Source organism: Chrysemys picta, chromosome 1 (genome assembly GCF_011386835.1).
Source record: "Chrysemys picta bellii isolate R12L10 chromosome 1, ASM1138683v2, whole genome shotgun sequence".
Taxonomy (NCBI): domain Eukaryota; kingdom Metazoa; phylum Chordata; order Testudines; family Emydidae; genus Chrysemys; species Chrysemys picta.
The window spans coordinates 29,803,018-29,823,316 of NC_088791.1; the positions used below are offsets into that span (position 1 = coordinate 29,803,018).

Here is a 20,299-nt window from a genome sequence, read left to right on the forward strand (position 1 = left end):
ACCCAGGTAAAGAGGCGCGAATCTATTGTCTGCCGTTGCTGTGACGGGGGAGGGAGGGGCCTGACGACATGTACCCAGAACCGCCCGCGACACTGTTTTGCATCATCCGGGCATTGGGATCTCAACCCAGAATTCAAAGGGGCGGCGGAGACTGCGGGAACTGTGGGATAGCTGTGGGATAGCTACCCATAGTGCAATGCTCTGGAAGTCGACGCTAGCCTTGTACTGTGGACGCGGTCCGCCGACTAGAGCACCTAGAGCATTTTATTGTGTGGACACACACAATCGGCTGTATACAACCGATTTCAATAAAACCGGCTTCTATAAATTCGAACTAATTTCGTAGTGTAGACGTACCCTTAGGCAGGAACACCAGTTCTTCACTAAAGGCTGGTCTACAGTACCACGCTAAATCAATCTAAATTACACAGCTTCAGTTATGTGAATAACATAATTGAAGTCGACTGAGTTAGATCCACTACATGGTGCTGTGTTGACAGGAGAGCGTCTCCCCTTACGCTTCTCAGGGAGGTGGAGTACACAAATTGATGGGAGAGTGCTCTCCCATTGATTTAGCATGTCTTCACCAGACCCTCTAAATCGACACTCGCTGCATCAATTGCAGCAGTGCAGATCTACTGGTAAGTGTAGACATGCCCAAAATGTGGCTTTGTTTTTTTTAAGTCATCCTTCTGTATTTCACAGAAAATGGAGCCGCCTTAGTCAAAATTAACTTGTTAAAAGCCCGCCTTTTGGAGCTAAGATTTTATTAGAACAGTACTCTAATTGGGTTAAACAAGATTTGTATAAGCTGAAGAAATAATTGATTTACTATTCCAGCTAGTAACAGTAACAATGAAGTTAATTAATCATACTAGATACATACAGTGGTACAAAAGTACTGCTTTTATTTTCAACATAAGAAAAATTACTCTTTGGTTTTGTAACTTTAAAAAGTGAGAAACCTGTCAAGATTACCAGGTCTTATTGTGATGTCAATGAGAACTAGTTTATCAAACTTAATACTTTTAAGCCCATCCAGGATACATTGGGTCCAGACTGTTTCCCAAGTTATAAGCAGGTGCTGTATACTGCAACTTTCTGGCTGATTGCCTGTAAGAGGGAGCGCACTGTTTCTTCTAGCTCCACCAGCTGTTTGGCTTTGTCTTCCAAGACTTTCTGATTGTTCTCATATGTGCTTTCCAAATCTGCAGGGAAAAGGGAGAAAAACTATCAACAGATGACTATCAGCTGTTTTTTGGGCAGTAAAATCATACCTGTATTTAAAGTGTTAATTCTGATCTTTGAGATTAGACGATACAAATCTGGGCCTGACAACTTGTCTCATAATACTGTGGAAACAATGGGGAGGAAGTACTTACCTATAAATGAAAACATACAACTGTGTCCTTTAATTCATGTTGTAAAAATGACTTGGGGATTCTGCACACACTTGAAAGGACACTAGAGAGTGTGTTGGCTTAGTTATGGTCAGACTATTCAGTGAATCATTGCAAATAAGGGATTGATGTAAGGAAGAGTGGTTGGGGGTGAGTACAGCTTCCCCATGTCTCGTAAAAGCAGACAAAGTTCCCATTCTGCCCTGGTTGGCAAGGTGAGAGCTCCCCCTCCTGTTTCAATGTACGGCGCTAAATGTGGAATTCTTAAAACTGTTCTGTTGGAGTTAACTTCAATTTTTAAAAAGCAACTGCCAGTATCACTTTGGGTTATGATCGTGACAGATCTTTCTAGAATAACAGTGCTTGGATGGGAGATACCCAAGACTAAGGTGCTGCAGGAAATCACTACTTTTAGTCTTTCAAGGTGCCATGGCACTTGACATATTAGCCTAGTCAAATTAGTTAGGATAAATTATGTTCTACCTAATCCTCCCAGCTGAAGTTTTAATTGGATACAATTTTCATTTTCTTTCCTAAAGAGTTGTGCAATGTTATGTGCTGTTGATCAGTGACTGCATTTCTCCCAAGAAGTAGTTGCACCACACTGGTGGGTGAATTGATCTCTGTAAGTGTGTAAAAGGATGTTTGGATCATTAGAAAAGTGTTCCATATACTGTGTACAGAAGTGTGTGAACCACTGACAATTAATTAAAAGTTCATTTTATTTCCTTTCTCCAGCTGCTGAACATTAGCACTGTTCATTCTGCAACATGAAACATTACTTCAAAATCTGAAAGGAAAACCTTTTCTCATGCAGGCAGTCTTACCCTTGAGCAGCTGGAGTTTGCTGTTTGCTTGAGCTAACAATGATTTAGCTTCATTCTGCAGCATTCCAGCTTTCTTCCTGGCATCAGCAGACTCTTCTGTTTTTTTGGCAATTAGGTTTTCAACTGTTTTATAGTTGGCATGCAGTTCACTGTCAAGTACCTGCAGTTTCAAATTCACAACACAAGGTGGGGTTATTGCTCAGAAAACTGCAAAGCAAATGCCTGTTTCACCACTTGAACAGATGGTCTGAAACTTCTGCTGCTTCTGTGGAACTGAGACATTACTAGTGAGGATGTAGGAATGAAAGATTTGACAGCACAAAGTGTGTTCTAGTATTATTGCAGCTCTTGGCTCAGTTGTCCCAACATTCAGCTTTTGCTTTAGTTACCTCCCCCCCCCCCCCCTTAATATTAGCATTCTCATTCATGTTTAATGCCTGCTAATGGCAGACACTTCTGCTGATCATCCACCCTTTCTAGTTATGTGGCTGGTCTGTTTCAATATCTAAACTTTCAAATGCTGTACAGGATTCAGCCACAGAATTCGTGACTAGTGAGAGCAAATCCTGCACAGCTTTCCAATTTAAGAGTGATTAACAGGTCTTGCTTCTAGAAGTGCAGATTCAGTACAGAAGAGACCATGGCATCGCTCCTATTGTTGACAATTGCCAGACAGGAGCAGTGTCAAATAGATGGAGTTGAAAATAGGGCACCGTGTTGTATATAGATAGATAGATAGTACTTAATCTTCAACTATCATGAACAGCTCTAGAATTGGTGGTTATCTCACCTATAGTGACTCATGAAGTCACAAGCACTTCCCAGATGTTACAGAAAACACAAGGCTAGTGTCTCAGCTGCACTTCACTTTTTTGCAGCGCAGAAATCTCCTGCAAGTCTCCAAATATCCCTGGCAGGGAGGAGGCCCCATCAGGTGTAGAGCTGGCAAAGTCAGCTCCTACATCTCCCGGCAATCCCTGGCCAGGGCAACTGTTGGGACAGGTAGTGGATGCACCAGACAATCTGGTCTGTAGATTAGAATCCTGAAAACTCACCAGCAGTATGAGCAGCATGAAATGTGCCATCTACAGCATAGGTTTGATTTAGGAAAATTGTCACTACTACGGCAAGGGTCCTGACAACATCTGTTATCACTTTTTTCTGTCTTTCCTCCTCCCATGCTAAATAATCAGACTCTTGTACTTGTTATTAAGCAGCATTTCAGAGGCCCCTTGTTTAAAACTAAGTGTTGCTTAAAGGTTAATTCCAACATCTTCACTCTTTTGGGAAAGGGAAGGCTCCTTTGAGACAGATGACTTTATTGTGGACAATAGATTGGAGCAGTGAGACTTCCTTTGACACAGAACTTTTGTTTTCAATCGTTTGAAGGCTGAAATAAATCAGAATCCTTCTTAAAGGTACTGACTTTAGAAGAGACTCCATATAGACACGGCTTAGAAAGACACTGCTATGCTTGCAAAACATTTGACACTTTAGATAACTGCTTACCAAACACTAACTAGAGGAGCAGGCTGGCAAGTGTTACATTGAGAGATGGAATCTTTTCTCCAGTGACTGAAGCAATGGGGGAATTCCCTTCAAAGTGCCAAGTTACAAGTACCTTGTTTGACAGCTGAATAATGTATTGTACACACAGTGACCTCTCATTCATAGACCCCAAGGCACTTCACAGAAGGTAAGAAAACCCTATTTAAATCCATTTTAGAGATGGTGAAACTGAGGCACAGGGAAGTGGTGCCCAAGGTAAAAGTCACTGGCAGTTGAGAGTAGAACTGAGATTTACCAATTTGTAACCCTACACTTAAATACATCAGAATATGGAGATCGCTCACCTCTCCCTGACTGACAGCTTTCTGCTCGTCTAGGAATTGGAAGTTGGCAGGCTTTTTCTGCCATGTAGGTTGGTGCCAAACCAAGTAGTAATTAAAGTATTGGCAAATGGACCCAGCATTACCTTACTAATAAATGAATTGGGAGCAACAAGTCTGACCTAGTTCACTGAACGATGCCAGTAATATTCCTGGGCAGCTAGCTTGCCGACGCCTGGTGCCCAAGCATGACAAGATTATGGATAAAGCTGGCAGTAGCACTGAAATGCTTTTATCCCGAATATAACTCCCAGGGATTGTATTTTTGAGGAAGTCAGCTGGCAGGTAGGTATCTCACCTCTTTAACTTCTTCGGCATTTTGCTTCACAGTAGCAATGGTTTCTTCAATCTCTTCCACATTCTCTGAATTTGTAGCAGCCTTTTGTTTAAGATCTTCCACACTCTTCTCTAGCTCAGTAAGACGTAGGGTAGCGTTGTTTAAGGTTTCTTCAGATGCTGCATTTTCAGATTCAATCTAACCAGGAATGAAAGAACAGTTTAAATATTCCCCCAACAAATGTATGCGTTGATTTTTGAAATCAGCTTTCTAGAGAAAAGTCTTGACCAACTATTTAAAATGTCTGTCTACAAAGTCTATCCTCAAACTGGCATTATGCAACTCTGAAATATCACCAATATACTATGAAATGACATGTGAGGGTTTTAAGAGTACAAATTACAATTTACAATTCAAGTGAAGTAAGAGGGGAATCAATTTTGAAAGTGAACTGTCATTAAAAGCATATCTTATGAAATGAAGAGAAATAACCTTTCATTCCTTGTACAACCCAAGCTGGCTGAAATCATTGACTTTTGAATGTCTTAGAATGCAAGACTGGAGCTGTAATGTGTTTGTAATTGGTAAGGATAGAGTTCCACTAACTTCTGAGAGCATTCCTGATGCACATCTGATACTCCAAAGGCGGGGGAGGAGATGCATCTCAGTGTAAGACGTCACCAAGACATCTGCAGTCTTGGCTTCAATTAATTGTAAACTCACATGAAATACATGGGATTTCACCAAGCATTTACACATGTCAGGAATCACTCAGCTTCCAGGGCAAAAAAAATCCAGATTTGGAAATGTGAAAGGCATTAGTCAACCTAACAGCTCAGCTAAATCCATTATTGTTCATATAAATGGAAAGAAATCACTGCTGTGTTAATTACCCTTTCAGCAGTGGATAAAGAAGTGCTGGGTAGCTTAGGAACCTAATAAGCTGAATATTGACCCTATCAGATGTTAGTGCTTTACAGTCTTGTCAATGGGACAATCTATGAAATGGTTCTTTATGAGCTGGACTTGATGAAATGAGAATGGTCGAAGTCTTCAAACTTGAGTGAAAAAGTTCTAATTCTAATGGAAGATATTTAATTCTTATAAAAGCCCACTATTAGTGTTGAAGGTACTTGGGTGGGCTTATTCTATGACTGGGAAGGGCCCTTCTCATTATTTGTAAAGCATTGAGCAAGCACACTTGGACACTATTACTAATAATGAATTAGTCCTTTACTTAAATATTCACACTTCATGCATATGGGGCTCTGCAATGACATCATTTGACAAACACACAACAATTAATGCTTCAATAAAGCATTAATGCTCATGTGTTCTCACACTGTACTAGCAAAGTGTTTTGCATGGGTGGGAGAGTTGGCAGCATGGCTCAGCTACCAGATGATATACCACCTGCCTTGTAGGATTTCCTGGGGATCTGAGAATACCTTCTGGGTTGGAAGGCACAACCCAGTTCATTCTTGGTACCATTTCTGCACCCACTGAAGTCAGTAGCAAAGCACTGATTGACTAGTGGGGTGGAAAGCTCTCCTTGTTTTTCCTCTTAATTCAGAGAAGTTTGCTGTTTCAAGAGCTCCTCTTCTCTTAGCTAAAGCAGTTACCTAGCATCAAACTAGGTACACTGTGAATATTTTTTATATATAGTTAGGACTCACTGAGGTAAGTAGGTCCTGCGTTCCTCTAATGTCTTCTTCAGCTTGTTTGATGGCCTTTTCGGCTGCATTTTGGGCCTTTTCAGCTTCTTCCAGTGCTTCTTTCACGATAGCTGCAGTGACTTTAACATCTTTTGCACTTTTGCTGTGGAGCAGAAGTAACAATATAATATGTGACGTTAGAAATGTTTCATTTGGGTATGAATAAGAATTTACACCAGGATGAATTTAGCTAACTACGTTTTTGAAAAATATTTAATGAAATCAATAGTCTGGTTCAAAATCACGGATTTAAAAAGACAGCTGCTACAAAACAGTGTAGTATGTTACCTTGCTTTATTCGCTTCATCTAACAGCATCTCAGCTCTGGCAATGTCTCCGGCACTTTGTTGTAAGATAATCTCTACATCAGAAAGGCTTTCCACACGCTCACGGATATCCTCTGTCAGGGTCTGTAGCTGCTGGGGGCTACTTGGCATCTTCATCTTCAACACTTCATTAGCAACTGCCTCAATGCTATCCAAATCGGCGCTATCCTCTAAGATGGCACAAATGCAACAGGGTAAGCGGACAGTTGAGAGGATTAGCAAGCCATCCATGCCAATGTCAAATAACACTACTGAAATCCTTGTCAGTGCGGTTCCTTAAAAGCAAGAAACTGACAAACAGCCATGGCAAACGAAACACCACCACCACAATTTGCAGAAAATATGTAGAAAGTAGGTGGTATGCTCATTTAGGGTAAAATTCACTCCTATGCAGATTTGTTAGTCTCTAAGGTGCCACAAGTACTCCTGTTCTTCTTTTTGCGGATACAGACTAACACGGCTGCTACTCTGAATCCTATGCAGAATGCCACCACAGAGCGTAGAGCCCTGCTTAAGTCCCATTTCAGCCTCTTGAGGGGTACTTTTCTCCCATTGGCCTCGAGTGGCTTGAGCGCAGCTTGGGAATCAGTAGAACTGTGTAATTCCTAACACTGACTTACTGCATGTGCAATCTCAGACCTTGTCTGCCCTCCATTTCTCCAGCTATAAAAGATAATTTGACAGCCTTGTGGAAGCTGTAAGGATCAATTAGATAATGGACCCACGTTCCATTGAAATCCACGGAAGTTCAACAGGAATGAATTTGGTCCAACGTTTGTAGTGCTGTGTAGAGTGCTATGAATATGAGATGCTAGTGAAATACAAAATATTATGAACTGAAATGGAATAAGAGAGTCATTCCTTTGGTGCACATTCATACATTTCTAAAGTGAAAGAGGGCCATGCACAATGTTTAGATACATGTAACAGCAGCATTTTATGCCTCTCAGGGATTGGGGTTTAAGCAAACGTTGCTTCTATTGCTCAGATGGTCCTGTAGTGCTGTTACATGTATCTAAACATTTCTTCCTGTGTTTGCACAGGACTGAACACATTCTTAGCACGTAAGAAAACATTGATGTTTGTAGGCCAGCAGTTGCACATAACAGACCTCCCCAAGGGAGACTGTCCTCCATCTTCCAAAAGATCTCACTTCTCCACAGGTTAGCACAGCTAATGATTGAAATTTCAGTGCTGATTGAGGAGAGTTAGCTACACAGTTCCCTTGAAATTAATGGGAGTAGCACGACAATCTCCTAGTAAGTTTTAAACCACTCCACTCCACCACCAATCAGCTCTATTGCAGAATCATAGAGCATCAGAGTTGGAAGGGACCTCAAGAGGTCATCTTAACCCCCTGCTCAAAGCAGGACCAATTCCCAGCTAAATCATCCCAGCCAGGGCTTTGTCAAGCGGGGCCTTAAAAACCTCCAAGGAAGGAGACTCCACCACCTCCCTAGGTAACGCATTCCAGTGTTTCACCACCCTCCTAGTGAAATAGTTTTTCCTGATATCCAACCTGGACCTCCCCCACTGCAACTTGAGACCATTGCTCCTTGTTCTGTCATCTGCCACCAATGAGAACAGCCGAGCTCCATCCTCTTTGGAACCCCCCTTCAGGTAGTTGAAGGCTGCTATCAAATCCCCCCTTGCTAGCAAATCCCCCCTTTGCAGAGGAGAAGGCAAAGTCTGTTAAAGTTTCAATCAAGATGAAACTGAAAGGCCTTTCTCTTCCTCAATGGGTGCATTTTTTTCACAACATTGTGCAAAGAATCAACTGCCAATCTGTATTGGTAACCTCATCTTTCACCTATAAAGCTGAAAATGGATCCCACTGCTTATAAAAAATCTTAAACTTAAATGAAATGCATAATCAAGACAAGACTCAGGAAGGATTTTAAGACTAGGTTAGGCAGCTACCTAGAGAAATGCATGAGAAAAGCTATGTGCAGAGTTGGAAGAGTCTACTATTTTGCATCTGTAAATGTTACAAAAATGTACAACATCCTAACTTTATAAAGGCCTCTAAAAATAAGCGAGCAGAATTTCTCATAAAGATAAAAATCACTAATGTCAACTAAGGTAAAGATCATCCTTACGCATCAGAAATTCCCTGATCTGCTTAATAAGGTTTCTCAGATCTTCATTGCTTCTGTCCACTTGCTCTTTTGTGGCATTGGTTTTGAGCAGAACTTCTTGTGCATTTTGTTTTGCTTCATCTGCTCTCTGTTTTGCCTCGGAGACCTAGGAGGAGATAAACATGGTGGCCTGGTTTCACACTTCCTTGCACATTAAGGCCCATTTTGCAAACCAAAATGCAATTCTGAAAAGACAGTTGATATTTGGAGTCCAAAGCAGTGTGGGAAACTTGTTCTCATAAAACTCACAGAATGCTTTTCCACAACACTAATGTTACTTTAAACAACTCAGACAAATATTTATGGATTACACATGGAATTTCAGTTTAAACAAGTCCACTTTATGAGGCTTTTTTTTTTTTTTTTTTTTTTTAAGAATAGTGCTGGTGAAGTTATGCAACTGGAAAGAAACATTTTAAAATGAACGTCTGGGGGGAAAATGTTCTGTAGTTTTGTATCCTATCCCTGTTGGGGAAATTTCTTTCATTTTAAATTAATGTTTAGTGATCTACTTGGAACGAATTACCATTTTAGAGAGTTCTTCAACTTCCGCCAATGCACTGAGTATGTCTCTGTCAAAATCCATGGCTTTCTGCCACGCACCGTGAGCCACAGTAACCAATCCCTCGCAGCCTGGTCCTCCGCATTTCTTTTCGCCTTCATCTGTTTGGCAGTTCAGACCGCCACATTCTGAGTCAGCACAGGAAGCCCCCGAGGGAGTTCCACATGTCTGCAATAGACCGACAAGAAATAGTCACGCTTAATTGCCCTTGCTTTGGGGGATGGGTGGGAGGGGGAGGACGGAAAGTGGACCAGGAGGTTTCTGATGACGCTGGAAACACAGTGGTACCCGCACCCCTCGCAGTGAAATCTCAGGAGAACGCCTGAGCAATAAATGGTAGCTGTAGCTGCTGTACTGCAGCATCAAAAACGAGGGCATCCCCCACTTCACATGTGTGTCCGTGTGAGATTTGTTCCAGTGCAGAGTGATGTGGGAAGGGAAGCTCCTATGTATAAACACAGCCCTCCAGGCACAAGCGGTTTGGGTTATAATGGCAGTGCCAAGACAGTCATCCACCCTGCACGGTCTTATTGAACGACATGAAATCAGCAAAGACCTGGTTCTTTCAATGGAAAATTACCCTCAGACTTCTGTTAAAAATGGAGAGGGACGAGGAGGGCCCCTCCCTCCTGAAGGCAAACCTATGGATTGAGCTGGCTGAAACTCAAACTTGGTCTTGGGGAAATGATGACATTTCAAAATGTGTTCCAAATTGGAAGAAATCCAAAAATATTTTGAAATTTCCTCAAATGAAATTTTCCAAAAGATACCATTTTGGGTCTATCTAAGTAAAATGTTTTGTTTAAATCAAAATGTTTCATCCTGAGTTTAACTTTGAAAGTTTTATATAAAGGCTCAAAAAAGTTGTTTCAGAACAAAAACATCAAAGTGTTCCAGTGTGACTTTATCAAAATGCTTTTTTCTCAAAATGAAATTTTGACAAAAATCAACATGTTCCTCTGCAAAGGTTTAATTTTGAAGAAACAGCATTTTGTAATGTAAATACATTTGATCAGAAAATGTTTAACTAGCTCTATCAATGAACTACCCCTAGCGTCTGGATAATAAATGGAATCATTACAAAAAAAAATCTTTAGTAAGATGGAAGGTTGGGCAAAGTTTTCCTTTTTTGGCAGGGGGTAGAAGGAAGGATGACAGTCACAAAAATAAACATTTTGCAGGCAATATCCCCCCAGTAAAGGTACACAAAACTGAATCGGGTTAATTTTAAATGTTCTCTTTCTCTAACAAACAGCCTTAACCTTTTTCTTTCCCTGATGTTTGGCATGCAATCCATTATTCTCGAATAGTGGCTCTCAACTTTTCCAGACTACTGTACCCCTTTTAGGAGTCTGATTTGTCTTGCTTACCCCACATTTCACCTCAACTTAAACTACTTACTTACAAAATCAGACATAAAAATACACAGCACACTATTACTGAAAAAGTGCTTATTTTCTCAGTTTTACCATATAATTATAAAATAATCTAATAGAATATAAATATTGTACTTACATTTCAGTGTATAGTATATAGAGCAGTATCAACAAGTTGTATGAAATTTTAGTTTGTACGGATGTTGCTAGCTTTTATTGTAGCCTGTTTTAAAACTAGGCCAATATTTAGATGAGTTGATGTACCCCCTGGCAGACCTCTGTGTACCCCCAGGGGTACATATACGTCTGATTGAGAACCACTGCTCTAGAAAGCAGAATGTCATGCAGGGGGCTGCACTTCCTTAAGGCTCCCAGCAACTAATGATACTGCCTAGAACCTTGATAAACTTTATTTAAACAAGAGTGTCAATGCCAATGGACCTGCGGGACAGGAATGTGGGGGAGGGGTTCCAACTAAAAGTGTCCTCCCCCTCCCCAAGAAAAAGGAGCAGTGTCATGTTAGGTAAGTTGCTAAAAGGGGACATGGAGGAGAAAATAGGAGGGACAATGCAATCTTTAGAGAAATCATCCTGTAAGTTACTGATACCCCTAACCACTTAAGTTAATAAATATGCCCTCTCCATCATATTTGCAGGCTGAATTGTTTTCCAACTGCAGCTGATTTACTTCAAAGGAAAGTTGCAGAAGGAACACTGAATCTCCCAGGAAAAAGTCACCCTACCTCAGATTTACTTCAGCTTTACCGCTGTGCAGAGAATAAGCACCAGACTGCTTCTCAGTGTCCTTTTGATTCAAGAGCTCAGAAAAAGGTCTGCTTTGTCTTAGACGGATCAGAGAAGCCCAGGGCAAGCACACAGCATGCATAAAGTGGCCACTGGCACGTCTTCTGTCATCCCCACCTCTATTGGCGTCCTGTATCCACAGTCTTCTCCTCTCATTTTCACTGGACAAACCCACGTCTGGTGCCATGTCCTACCGGACAGGGACTGTGCTCCACAAAACATGAACTGTTGGGCTTTATGCTAAATGAATAGCCTCCCTGAGCATGCATCTAGCTAAATACAGTAACTCCTCACTTAACGCTGTAGTTATGTTCCTGAAAAATGCAACTTTAAGCAAAACGATGTTAAGCAAATCCAATTTCCCCGTAAGAAATGCACCCAATGAAAATTCCTGTAAATCCAAACCATTACATTAACCAGAGTGATGCTCAGGGAAGAAACTTGTTGATGAAGAATGCTGCAGAGGCCTAGTGGAGTAGTTTTTGATCTTTTGGGTAGGGTGACCAGACGTCCCGATAAAATTGGGACTGTCCCGATATTTCGGGGTTTGTCCTGATATCTGCCGGCAGCGCTGGGTTTTTTTTTTTTTTTTGCTCTGCTGGCGGGACTGACACTGCTTTTCTTTTTCTTTTTTCTTTTTTTTTTTTTTTGCACACTCCCTCCCCCAATGTGTCCCGATATTTTCTTTCCCTCATCTGGTCACTCTACTTTTGGGGCTCCTGACCCCAAAAACCTGGTCTTATAATCAACCAAGTCTGATAATTCTTTGTGGGTGCAAAGGACTGGGATTTGGGTCATGGGAGGAAACAATGGGATGACTGAGTACTGTCAGGGAGAGGGGGTTGGAAATGGAACAGGTGAAGTGGGTGGGGTTTGGAAGCTGGTGCACCCCTTGTGGTCCACAAGTCATGGAACAGGTTCCAGTTCACAATCTCTCTCAGTACACCAGACAAGCATTTTTCCATAAGTAAAACCCGCTTCAACAAAGTAGCAGGCTCTGCCTTCCTGCCTGTCATTTCTGCAACAGCACCACTGATGTTTTCCTGCAGGTTCTACACTCAAAAGAAATCTTAACCACGTACCTTCTCAGCCACTTCAGAAAGATCCAGACTTTGCAGCTTGCCTGCGAGTTCATCCAGAAGGCGCGACTGTTCCTCTTGTTTTGCCTTGAACTGGGCCTCTTGCTCACTGATTAAGTCTTCCACTTCCTGTCGTGTCTGAGCTGACAGTTCCACAAGGCTATCAGGGTGAACAGTGGAGGCATTGACCCTCTCTTCTGCCTCCAGGGACATCTGAAAATATTTGGTGATGCTATCCAAGGCTCCTGCAGAAATTAGATCCAACTGTTCAGCAATCAGCCCTCATTGCTGAATTTATAGTACAAACAATTTGTTATGGGGAATCTAGTGGATGACAAAATTGTATAAGGCCATTTCTCTATTAAACTGAATACAAAAGTTATACAAACGTTATTACTGTTAGTATGCTTGAACTATGTATGGGGAAAATTCTGCTATTCTTAATCAAACAAACCTCCCATTGATGGTCCCACTGATGCTTTGATTTCAATGGTCTACAGAATTTGACTCTCTAATATTAAAAAGTTTGAAAATTCTTCCAGACTAAGGGTCTGATCCCGCTCCCACTGAAAGCAAAGGAAGATCTGGCCCTAGATTTATAAAGATAGAGCTTATTTACTTCTGTGACTCATTGAATCCATCAAACTGCCTGGTGAGTAGGTGCAATTCACCCACGAGCAGTGGTCCAGCACAAGACCTACACACCACGGAAGTCCAGTCTTGCCGGGGAATACATATTGGCCAATTCTCGTGCAGGCTCTCTGCACAGGGGTTAATGTCACACTCTGTATGGGTGGTAGAATCTAACCCTAAAGTGTGACATACTCTTATTCACAAAGATTCATGCAGTCTTTCATACAGAAATTTAGTAATCTCATGTAATTAAATGTGAACTAAAATAACTTCAGACATCTGTCTGTATACTTAATTGTGGTATGTAACAAAATGCAAGTATACCACTGGACTTACTGTTGGTACATGTAACTGGTCTACAACTTCTATACGTTAAGAGGTTTTAAGGTGACTTTGTTCCCTAAGATCTTGAGCTAGTTTTGCAATGCACACAAGAACAGAGACTTCAAAGAAATTCCTGCTAGATCAGCAACTCTGCCAAGACTCAGAAGGAAACTGCACTCATAGAACATGTTTTATTACTGTTTAGAAGATTAACCTGATATTTAAAACCATACACTTATTTAATTATTTGCTGCCCTGGCTTTTTTCTTTTTCCCCCCATGAGACACCTCACCCCGGATATCGGAGATTTTTATAAACTCGAGTTGTTCTGCAAGTTCTTTCACAACGAGGTCTAGGCTCTCTGCATCTGTCTCCAGGGCCCTCAGGTGAGTGTCCGTGTTATTGCTTTTTAACGCTATCACAGAGAGCTTATCTTCTATTTCAGCCATCTTTTCTGTAACATCTGCTGTTAGCTTGCTGCAAGCAAAACACAGAACCTACATTTACTCGAGGAAAAAAATCTATTAGCCTTGAATTTTTTTTTTTTTATAAAGAAAGCTGTACAGTAGTTACAATCCTTCATCCCTCCCCAATCAGTGCTGTAAGCGATTTGTAACAGCTTGCCTTCCTAGAAGACTGGTTTTGTTTCCTTTATCACAAAAACTACTTTTTAATCTACAACACATTTATAAACTCAAAGCACCCAATTGCTCAGAAAACAGCTGCTTTGTGTAAGATTAACCAGAGCCAGATTCCAGAACACTGGTGTAATGCTCTTGAACCATGGCAACTGCATAGGTCAGAGTGTCAACTACTATGATCCATACATAATTTGCTTCACATCCCACACAGCTACAAATGCATTTTTTGATTACTACAACTGAATGTCAGGAACAAACAAAAATTCTCTGAACACAATGGATTCTTTTAACTACTTTATAAAGATTCCCTTTTGCCAATGGCATCTTCTGGGTGGAGGTGGGAGAAAACATCCCACCTCCAGCAAGAAAGGTAAGAGGTGAGCGATATCAGCTCTTTCCTCTCTGTTCAGCAAGCCGTTCCCTGCTTGCCAGTCTTTTTGCTCCAACAAAAATCCCAGACTTCTGTTGTGAGGCCTAATAAAGTGGAACCAGAGATGTGATTGCAGCCACAGTTCATTGACATAGGTACATTGTCATCAATGGGACCTGAACCTGGGACCTCCAGCACCAAAAAACATCCAGCTCTAAGTAGCAGGCTGTTATAAGGCCTCAACTAACGGAAAGACTTAACTGACCTCACTAGGCTTTGGATTAGGACCATCATCACTGGGGCAAGGCACCACTCTCTCCTTCGCCAGGCCAGATGGAAGGGAGCAAAAGCCAGGTGGTTTATAAAGGAGGGGAGAGGTAGAGTGGTTCCTCTGCATGCCCTCACCTCTATTGGAAACCAGCACCCCAAGTATAACAACTCTCCAGGGATACACAGGTTAATGGAGCTGGGGAGCAGCCACAAATCATTAACTACAAAACCTCTTCACGAGCATTTTAGCCTCCCCTTTTGGTTTGGATGGGAACGTTTTAAAGGTGCATGGAAAAGTCTCATATTCCATCAACTGCTTTAAATTATTTCAATCGATAACTGAAGATTGTTGGTATTTAACCATCCTAGATTTCACAGGGGCTCACTCTTCTCCATCTCCTTATTTTTAAATACAATGAATACAGGACTTCTGCATCTTACACTTCATGAAATGGAGACAACCAGTGTTACAACACTGGCATTTTCTGTTGAAATGTTTAGTTTTTTAGATTAGAAAGAAGTCTGCATTGCTATCTAGATGGCTATAAAACAAAATTCCAAGAATTCAATCTCTGTCCCTGCATTCTCTCACATAATAGCTGTGCTTGTCCTTTGCCCCGGGGGATCACAAGGAATCAACATGACTGGCTCCATGTTAATTGGTTGGCAGGCTGACAAAATACAAGCATGGCCGCCCCTTCCAAAGTTTCAAAGATCATGACAGTTTGGGGTCCCAGCTGCATTTTGTTTGCGCTCAGTAGAATCTGACTAAGAGCACTGCAGGCCCATTCCTGCCAGACAACGAGCGCTCTGAGCTCTCACTGGGGAGTTGAGGGTGCTCAGCACACTGGAGTATCGAGCCCTAACTGAGCTGGAAATATTCACAGACCATGTACTGTACTCACCCTGCTTCCTCAAAGAGATTGCCAATGTTTTTAAGGGGCTCAGCAGCTGGATTTTGAGCCAGGATACTTTTAATTTCATTCAGTTTCTCTTCCATAGTGTTGATAGTTTGCTGGTAAGGGCCACTGACCCCACTGATTTTCAGGATTTTTGCTCTCTCCAGGAACCTCTGTGTCCTATTGGTCAGTTCACTAATGATGACGTCCCACAGAGCAAAACACTGATGACATGGCGCGCAGTCAGGGAAGATGCCGGAGTAGCCGCGGGTGCACTTTTCACAGCGAGGTCCCTCGACACCTTCCTTACAGACGCACAGCCCCGTGGAGCGATTGCACTGAGGTGTCTGGATTCCACGGGGATCACAATCACAAGCTGCGAGGGGGAAGTAACAGCAGCAGGATGAAAATGATGATAAAGTTGGAAGGAAAAATATATATTCCCTGACACCAACAGAAGAACTTTAATCATAATTACATGAATGTGAAATCAGCATGTACGCAAACTACAGTAGTCAGCAACATCCGGACAGGGTTACCTTGCTGTGAATGCCAGGACCAAGAATTATAAAAGGAGGACAAAGTGATACAAAAAGAGGGAAGAAATCCAGAAAGGTTTTTAATTTCATTTCACATGATTCAGAAAAAGTCACAATGTGTATTAGGGATGGACCCATCCTGCAGTGTATTTGGAACTGGACTAAGTTGGAATCTATGACCAAAGGTTGAGGGTATTTTGTTTTTCTGGCCTCCTTGCCCTCTCCTCATACGAATGACCCAGGCCCCTTGGGGTGTGTGTGTGTGTGTGTGTGTGTGTGTGGGTGGGGGGGGGGGGGGGGAGATGAGAGAGTGTGTGTGTTGTGGATCCACTGTTACCAGAGCCTGGCCCAAAATGTATGTATATATGGATAGGATGGAATTAGGGCAAGGGAAGGGAGGTAGGAAGAAACACTAGCTAAGTAAGGAATACTGGAAATTAAAAAAACCTTGTTTGCAATGGGGAAGAGGCAGACAAATGTCCTAAAATTCTACCACGCAAGTGCCAAATGTCACAAGAGACCACACACTCTTCGTAATTGTAGAGGGAGGACAAAGCTGAGCATAGGCAACTTTTTATTGATCGTGAATTCAGATGACAAGCAATTTCTATTGAGCTAATCAGGAAGGGGCAAGTACAAGCAAATGCAATTATCTGGTATACAAACATTTGTCTACATTTATATGCAAATCAGGCGCGACTCTCCGGATCCTGGTGAATTGCTGATTGTGGCCCAGATGGTAAATTCTGGGCACCCCGGGTCTACAAACTGACTATACAGATGTATTTCTAGTTGGCCGTAATCCACACGTGAGAGGATTATTAAACTGATGTGCTACACTGCTGTTTTTTTAAAACATAGTTTATGTACAAAATGCAAATGTCTAAGAGAAGCAGAATTTACAAGCAGCGGAAGTTTGAGTTTTTACCTGACCTCTCCCTAAATAGCCAGGTAGGAGAAGCAGAGAGGAAATTACCAATCTTTAAAGCTCTTAATAAAGGGATAGCGGCAAAGAACAAAAGGGAGAAGCCTTGCAACTATTTTGGAACTGCCATTCATATCTTTGTGGTGAAATGAACCCAAAATAGATCAAACGTACATTCCTTTAACATCTAACAAGAGGACTTTGACACCCAGCAGATGAAAGCCTTCAGTTACACATCACATCTTTCAAGAATACCTCATAAATACTAATACTGTGTTCTTAATGGATTTATGGGCCATATGTATGTTCCTCTAGCAGAGTTATAGCCTATTGTTAAAGTCCCTTCTGAAAATGTCCATGTTCTTGCTAAACAGGCATTTCCCCCTTGAAAATGACGTGGAAGCAAAATAAAGCAGGCCATCTATACCAGTGGTTCTCAACCAGGGGTACAGGTACCTCTGGGGGGTATGCAGAGGTCTTCCAAGGGGTACATCAACTCATCTAGATATTTGCCTAGTTTTGCAACAGGCTGCATAAAAAGTACTAGTGAAGTCAGTACAAACTACAATTTCATACAGAGAATGACTTGTCTATACTGCTCTATATACTATACACTGAAATGTAAGTACAATATTTATATTACAATTGATTTATTTTTATAATTATATGGTAAAAATGAGAAATTATGCAATTTTGCAGTAATAGTGTGCTTTGATGCTTTTGTATTTGTATGTCTGATTTTGTAAATAAGTAGTTTTTAAGTGAGGTAAATCTTGGGAGTATGCAAGACAAATCAGACTCTTGAGGGGGGTACAGTAGTTTAGAAAGGTTGAGAGCCACTGATCTATACTGCTTGCTTTCATGTCATTACTTCATAATACATCCTCAGTCCTTAACCAATTTATTCTTTTTTTTTTTTTTAAGACCTTAAAGGATCAAATTGCTTCATAAACAGAAACTGCTTTTTTATAGAGCACGGATACAACAGATACCAGAATACAGAAATGACTTCTGTTCTGAGCGAGTCAGTTTATGTCTGCACAATTTAGCAAAATGGTCCTTTTGTTCTCTGAATTGTACTCCAACACAAGAGATTGTTTTTACTTTACATCAAAGCGTTTAAGTATTCCCACAGCAATTTGCTATGGAATATATTCCCCACAGGCAAATCCTCAGGCTCCAATTTGAAGGAGGTCAGTTAACCCTTTCATCAACTATTACTCCTGGAAATAAGACACTCAGTTGAGTGGTCAATTATCCAAATTCCATTATACCGATGTAACAAAAAGTAGTGTACATGGTATGTATTTTCCCCCCTCAAAGAGCCCTAGATTATATTGCATTACATGTGAATTAAGCAAATCAGATCACTGTCTTATTTATCATTTATCTGCAGATTTAAAAAGCAATCAGTTAAGACCATTTAGGCAATTCTCATCTGGCTTTCCAATCAGATCACAGCAGGCAAATAACTCCTGCACCATCATTTACATGATAAAGTGCATCCAAACACAGTCCTCCACTTTGGAGATTTAGAGAAACAAAACAATAGAGGATGTAGCAGGGGAAAAAGGGGGCTGAAATTAAGCATTTCCCAGTCCCCAAACTTTCTCAGGATAACCAAGCTCTGTGCTTCAACTGTCAGCACAAATGTACTAAGTACAGCTAAGATATAGTATCTAAGAAGCCATTATTGACCACAGAAAAGCAGAAATCTATAGAATCTCAAGGGAATAAATCCAATGCTTAGAAAATGGTTTGTAAAAATGACACTTACATTTTAACTGTGTTATTTGTGATGTTTTGTTACCTAAGTCACAAACTGCTACTTATCCAGACCAGAAGATAAAGCACAAGTTTATTTCAAAGTAAAACAATCTTAGTTTAAGGGAAAGCAAAGTAAAACCTCTCCAAGGACTAGCATAATAAGAAACAACAGAAATAAAAAGCAGAGGTTTATTTCAGTCACTTTTTAATTTGGGAGGAATTTTTATATGTTTGTGGTATGGTTTCTTCAGCTAGAGCCCACTTTGTGCTTTCTGTGTAGCAGTAACTGAACATAAGAACGGCCATACTGGATCAGACCAAATGTCCATCTAGCCCAGTATCCTGTCTTCCGACAGTGGCCAATGCCAGGCGCCCCAGAGGGAATGAACAGAACCGGTAATCATCAAGTGATCCATCCCGTTGCCCATTCCCAACTTCTGGAAAACAGAGGCTAGGGACACCATCCCTGCCCATCCTGGCTAATAGCCAGAGATGGACCTATCTTCCATTAGTTTATCTAGTTCTTTTTTTAACTCTGTTATAGTCTTGGCCTTCACAACATCCTCTGGCAAGGAGTTCCACAGGTTAACTGTGCATTGTGTGGAAAAACTACTTAGTTTTGTTTGTTTTAAACCTGCTGCCTATTAATTTCATTTGGTGACCCTTAGTTCTTGTGTTATGAGAAGGAGTAAACAACACTTTCTTATTTACTTTCGCCACACCAGTCGTGATTTTATAGACCTCTATCATATCCTCCAGTTAGTCGTCTCTTTTCCAAGCTGAAAAGTCCCAGTTTTATTAATCTCTCCTCATACAGCAGCTGTTCCATACCCCTAATCATTTTTGTTGACCTTTTCTGAACCTTTTCCAAGTCCAATATATCTTTTTTGAGATGGGGTGATCATATCTGCATGCAGTATTCAAGATGTGTGCGTACCATGCATTTATATAGAGGCAACATGATATTTTCTGTCTTATCTATCCCTTTCTTAATGATTCCCAACACTCTGTTTGCTTTTTTGACTGCCACTGCACATGAGTGGATGTTTTCAGAGGACTATCCACAATGACTCCAAGATCTCTTTCTTGAGTGGTAACAGTTAATTTAGACCCCATCATTTTATATATATAGTTGGGATTATGTTTTCCCAATGTGCATTACTTTGCATTTATCAACATTGAATTTCATCTGCCATTTTGTTGCCCAGTCACCCAGTTTTGAGAGATCCTTTTGTAGCTCTTCGCTGTCTGCCTGGGACTTAACTATTTTGCAACATCACTGTTTACCCCTTTTACCAGATCATTTATGAATATGTTGAATAAGACTGGGCCCAGTACAGGCCCCTGGGGGACACCACTATTTACCTCCCTCCATTCTGAAAACTGACCATTTATTCCTACCCTTTTAAAAATATCTTTTAACCAGTTACCAATCCATGAGAGAACATTCCCTCTTATCCCATGGCTTTGCTTAAGAGCCTTTGGTGAGGGACCATGTCAAAGGCTTTCTGAAAATCTAAATACACTATATCCACTGGA

At 41.1% G+C, this 20,299-nt stretch overlaps 2 protein-coding genes across 2 annotated transcripts in view; one reads left to right on the forward strand and one right to left on the reverse strand.

Moving 5' to 3' along the window:
• The window catches only part of DLD (dihydrolipoamide dehydrogenase), a 55,349-nt gene extending 42,575 nt beyond the window's left edge, over positions 1-12,774 (forward strand). The window contains exon 15 of the mRNA XM_008173648.4: positions 11,166-12,774. The gene's annotated coding sequence lies outside the window, so the exon portion shown is untranslated. The remainder of the gene's footprint in view (positions 1-11,165) is intronic.
• LAMB1 (laminin subunit beta 1) overlaps positions 751-20,299 on the reverse strand; it is a 77,476-nt gene continuing 57,927 nt past the window's right edge. The window contains exons 24-33 of the mRNA XM_005292340.5: positions 15,536-15,905; positions 13,642-13,826; positions 12,396-12,637; positions 9,099-9,302; positions 8,534-8,678; positions 6,397-6,604; positions 6,070-6,211; positions 4,415-4,591; positions 2,228-2,387; positions 751-1,208 (exon numbers count right to left, since the gene is read on the reverse strand). Of these exons, the coding sequence (XP_005292397.2) occupies positions 1,072-1,208; positions 2,228-2,387; positions 4,415-4,591; positions 6,070-6,211; positions 6,397-6,604; positions 8,534-8,678; positions 9,099-9,302; positions 12,396-12,637; positions 13,642-13,826; positions 15,536-15,905 (1,970 nt within the window). The 3' untranslated portion in view covers positions 751-1,071. The remainder of the gene's footprint in view (positions 1,209-2,227; positions 2,388-4,414; positions 4,592-6,069; positions 6,212-6,396; positions 6,605-8,533; positions 8,679-9,098; positions 9,303-12,395; positions 12,638-13,641; positions 13,827-15,535; positions 15,906-20,299) is intronic.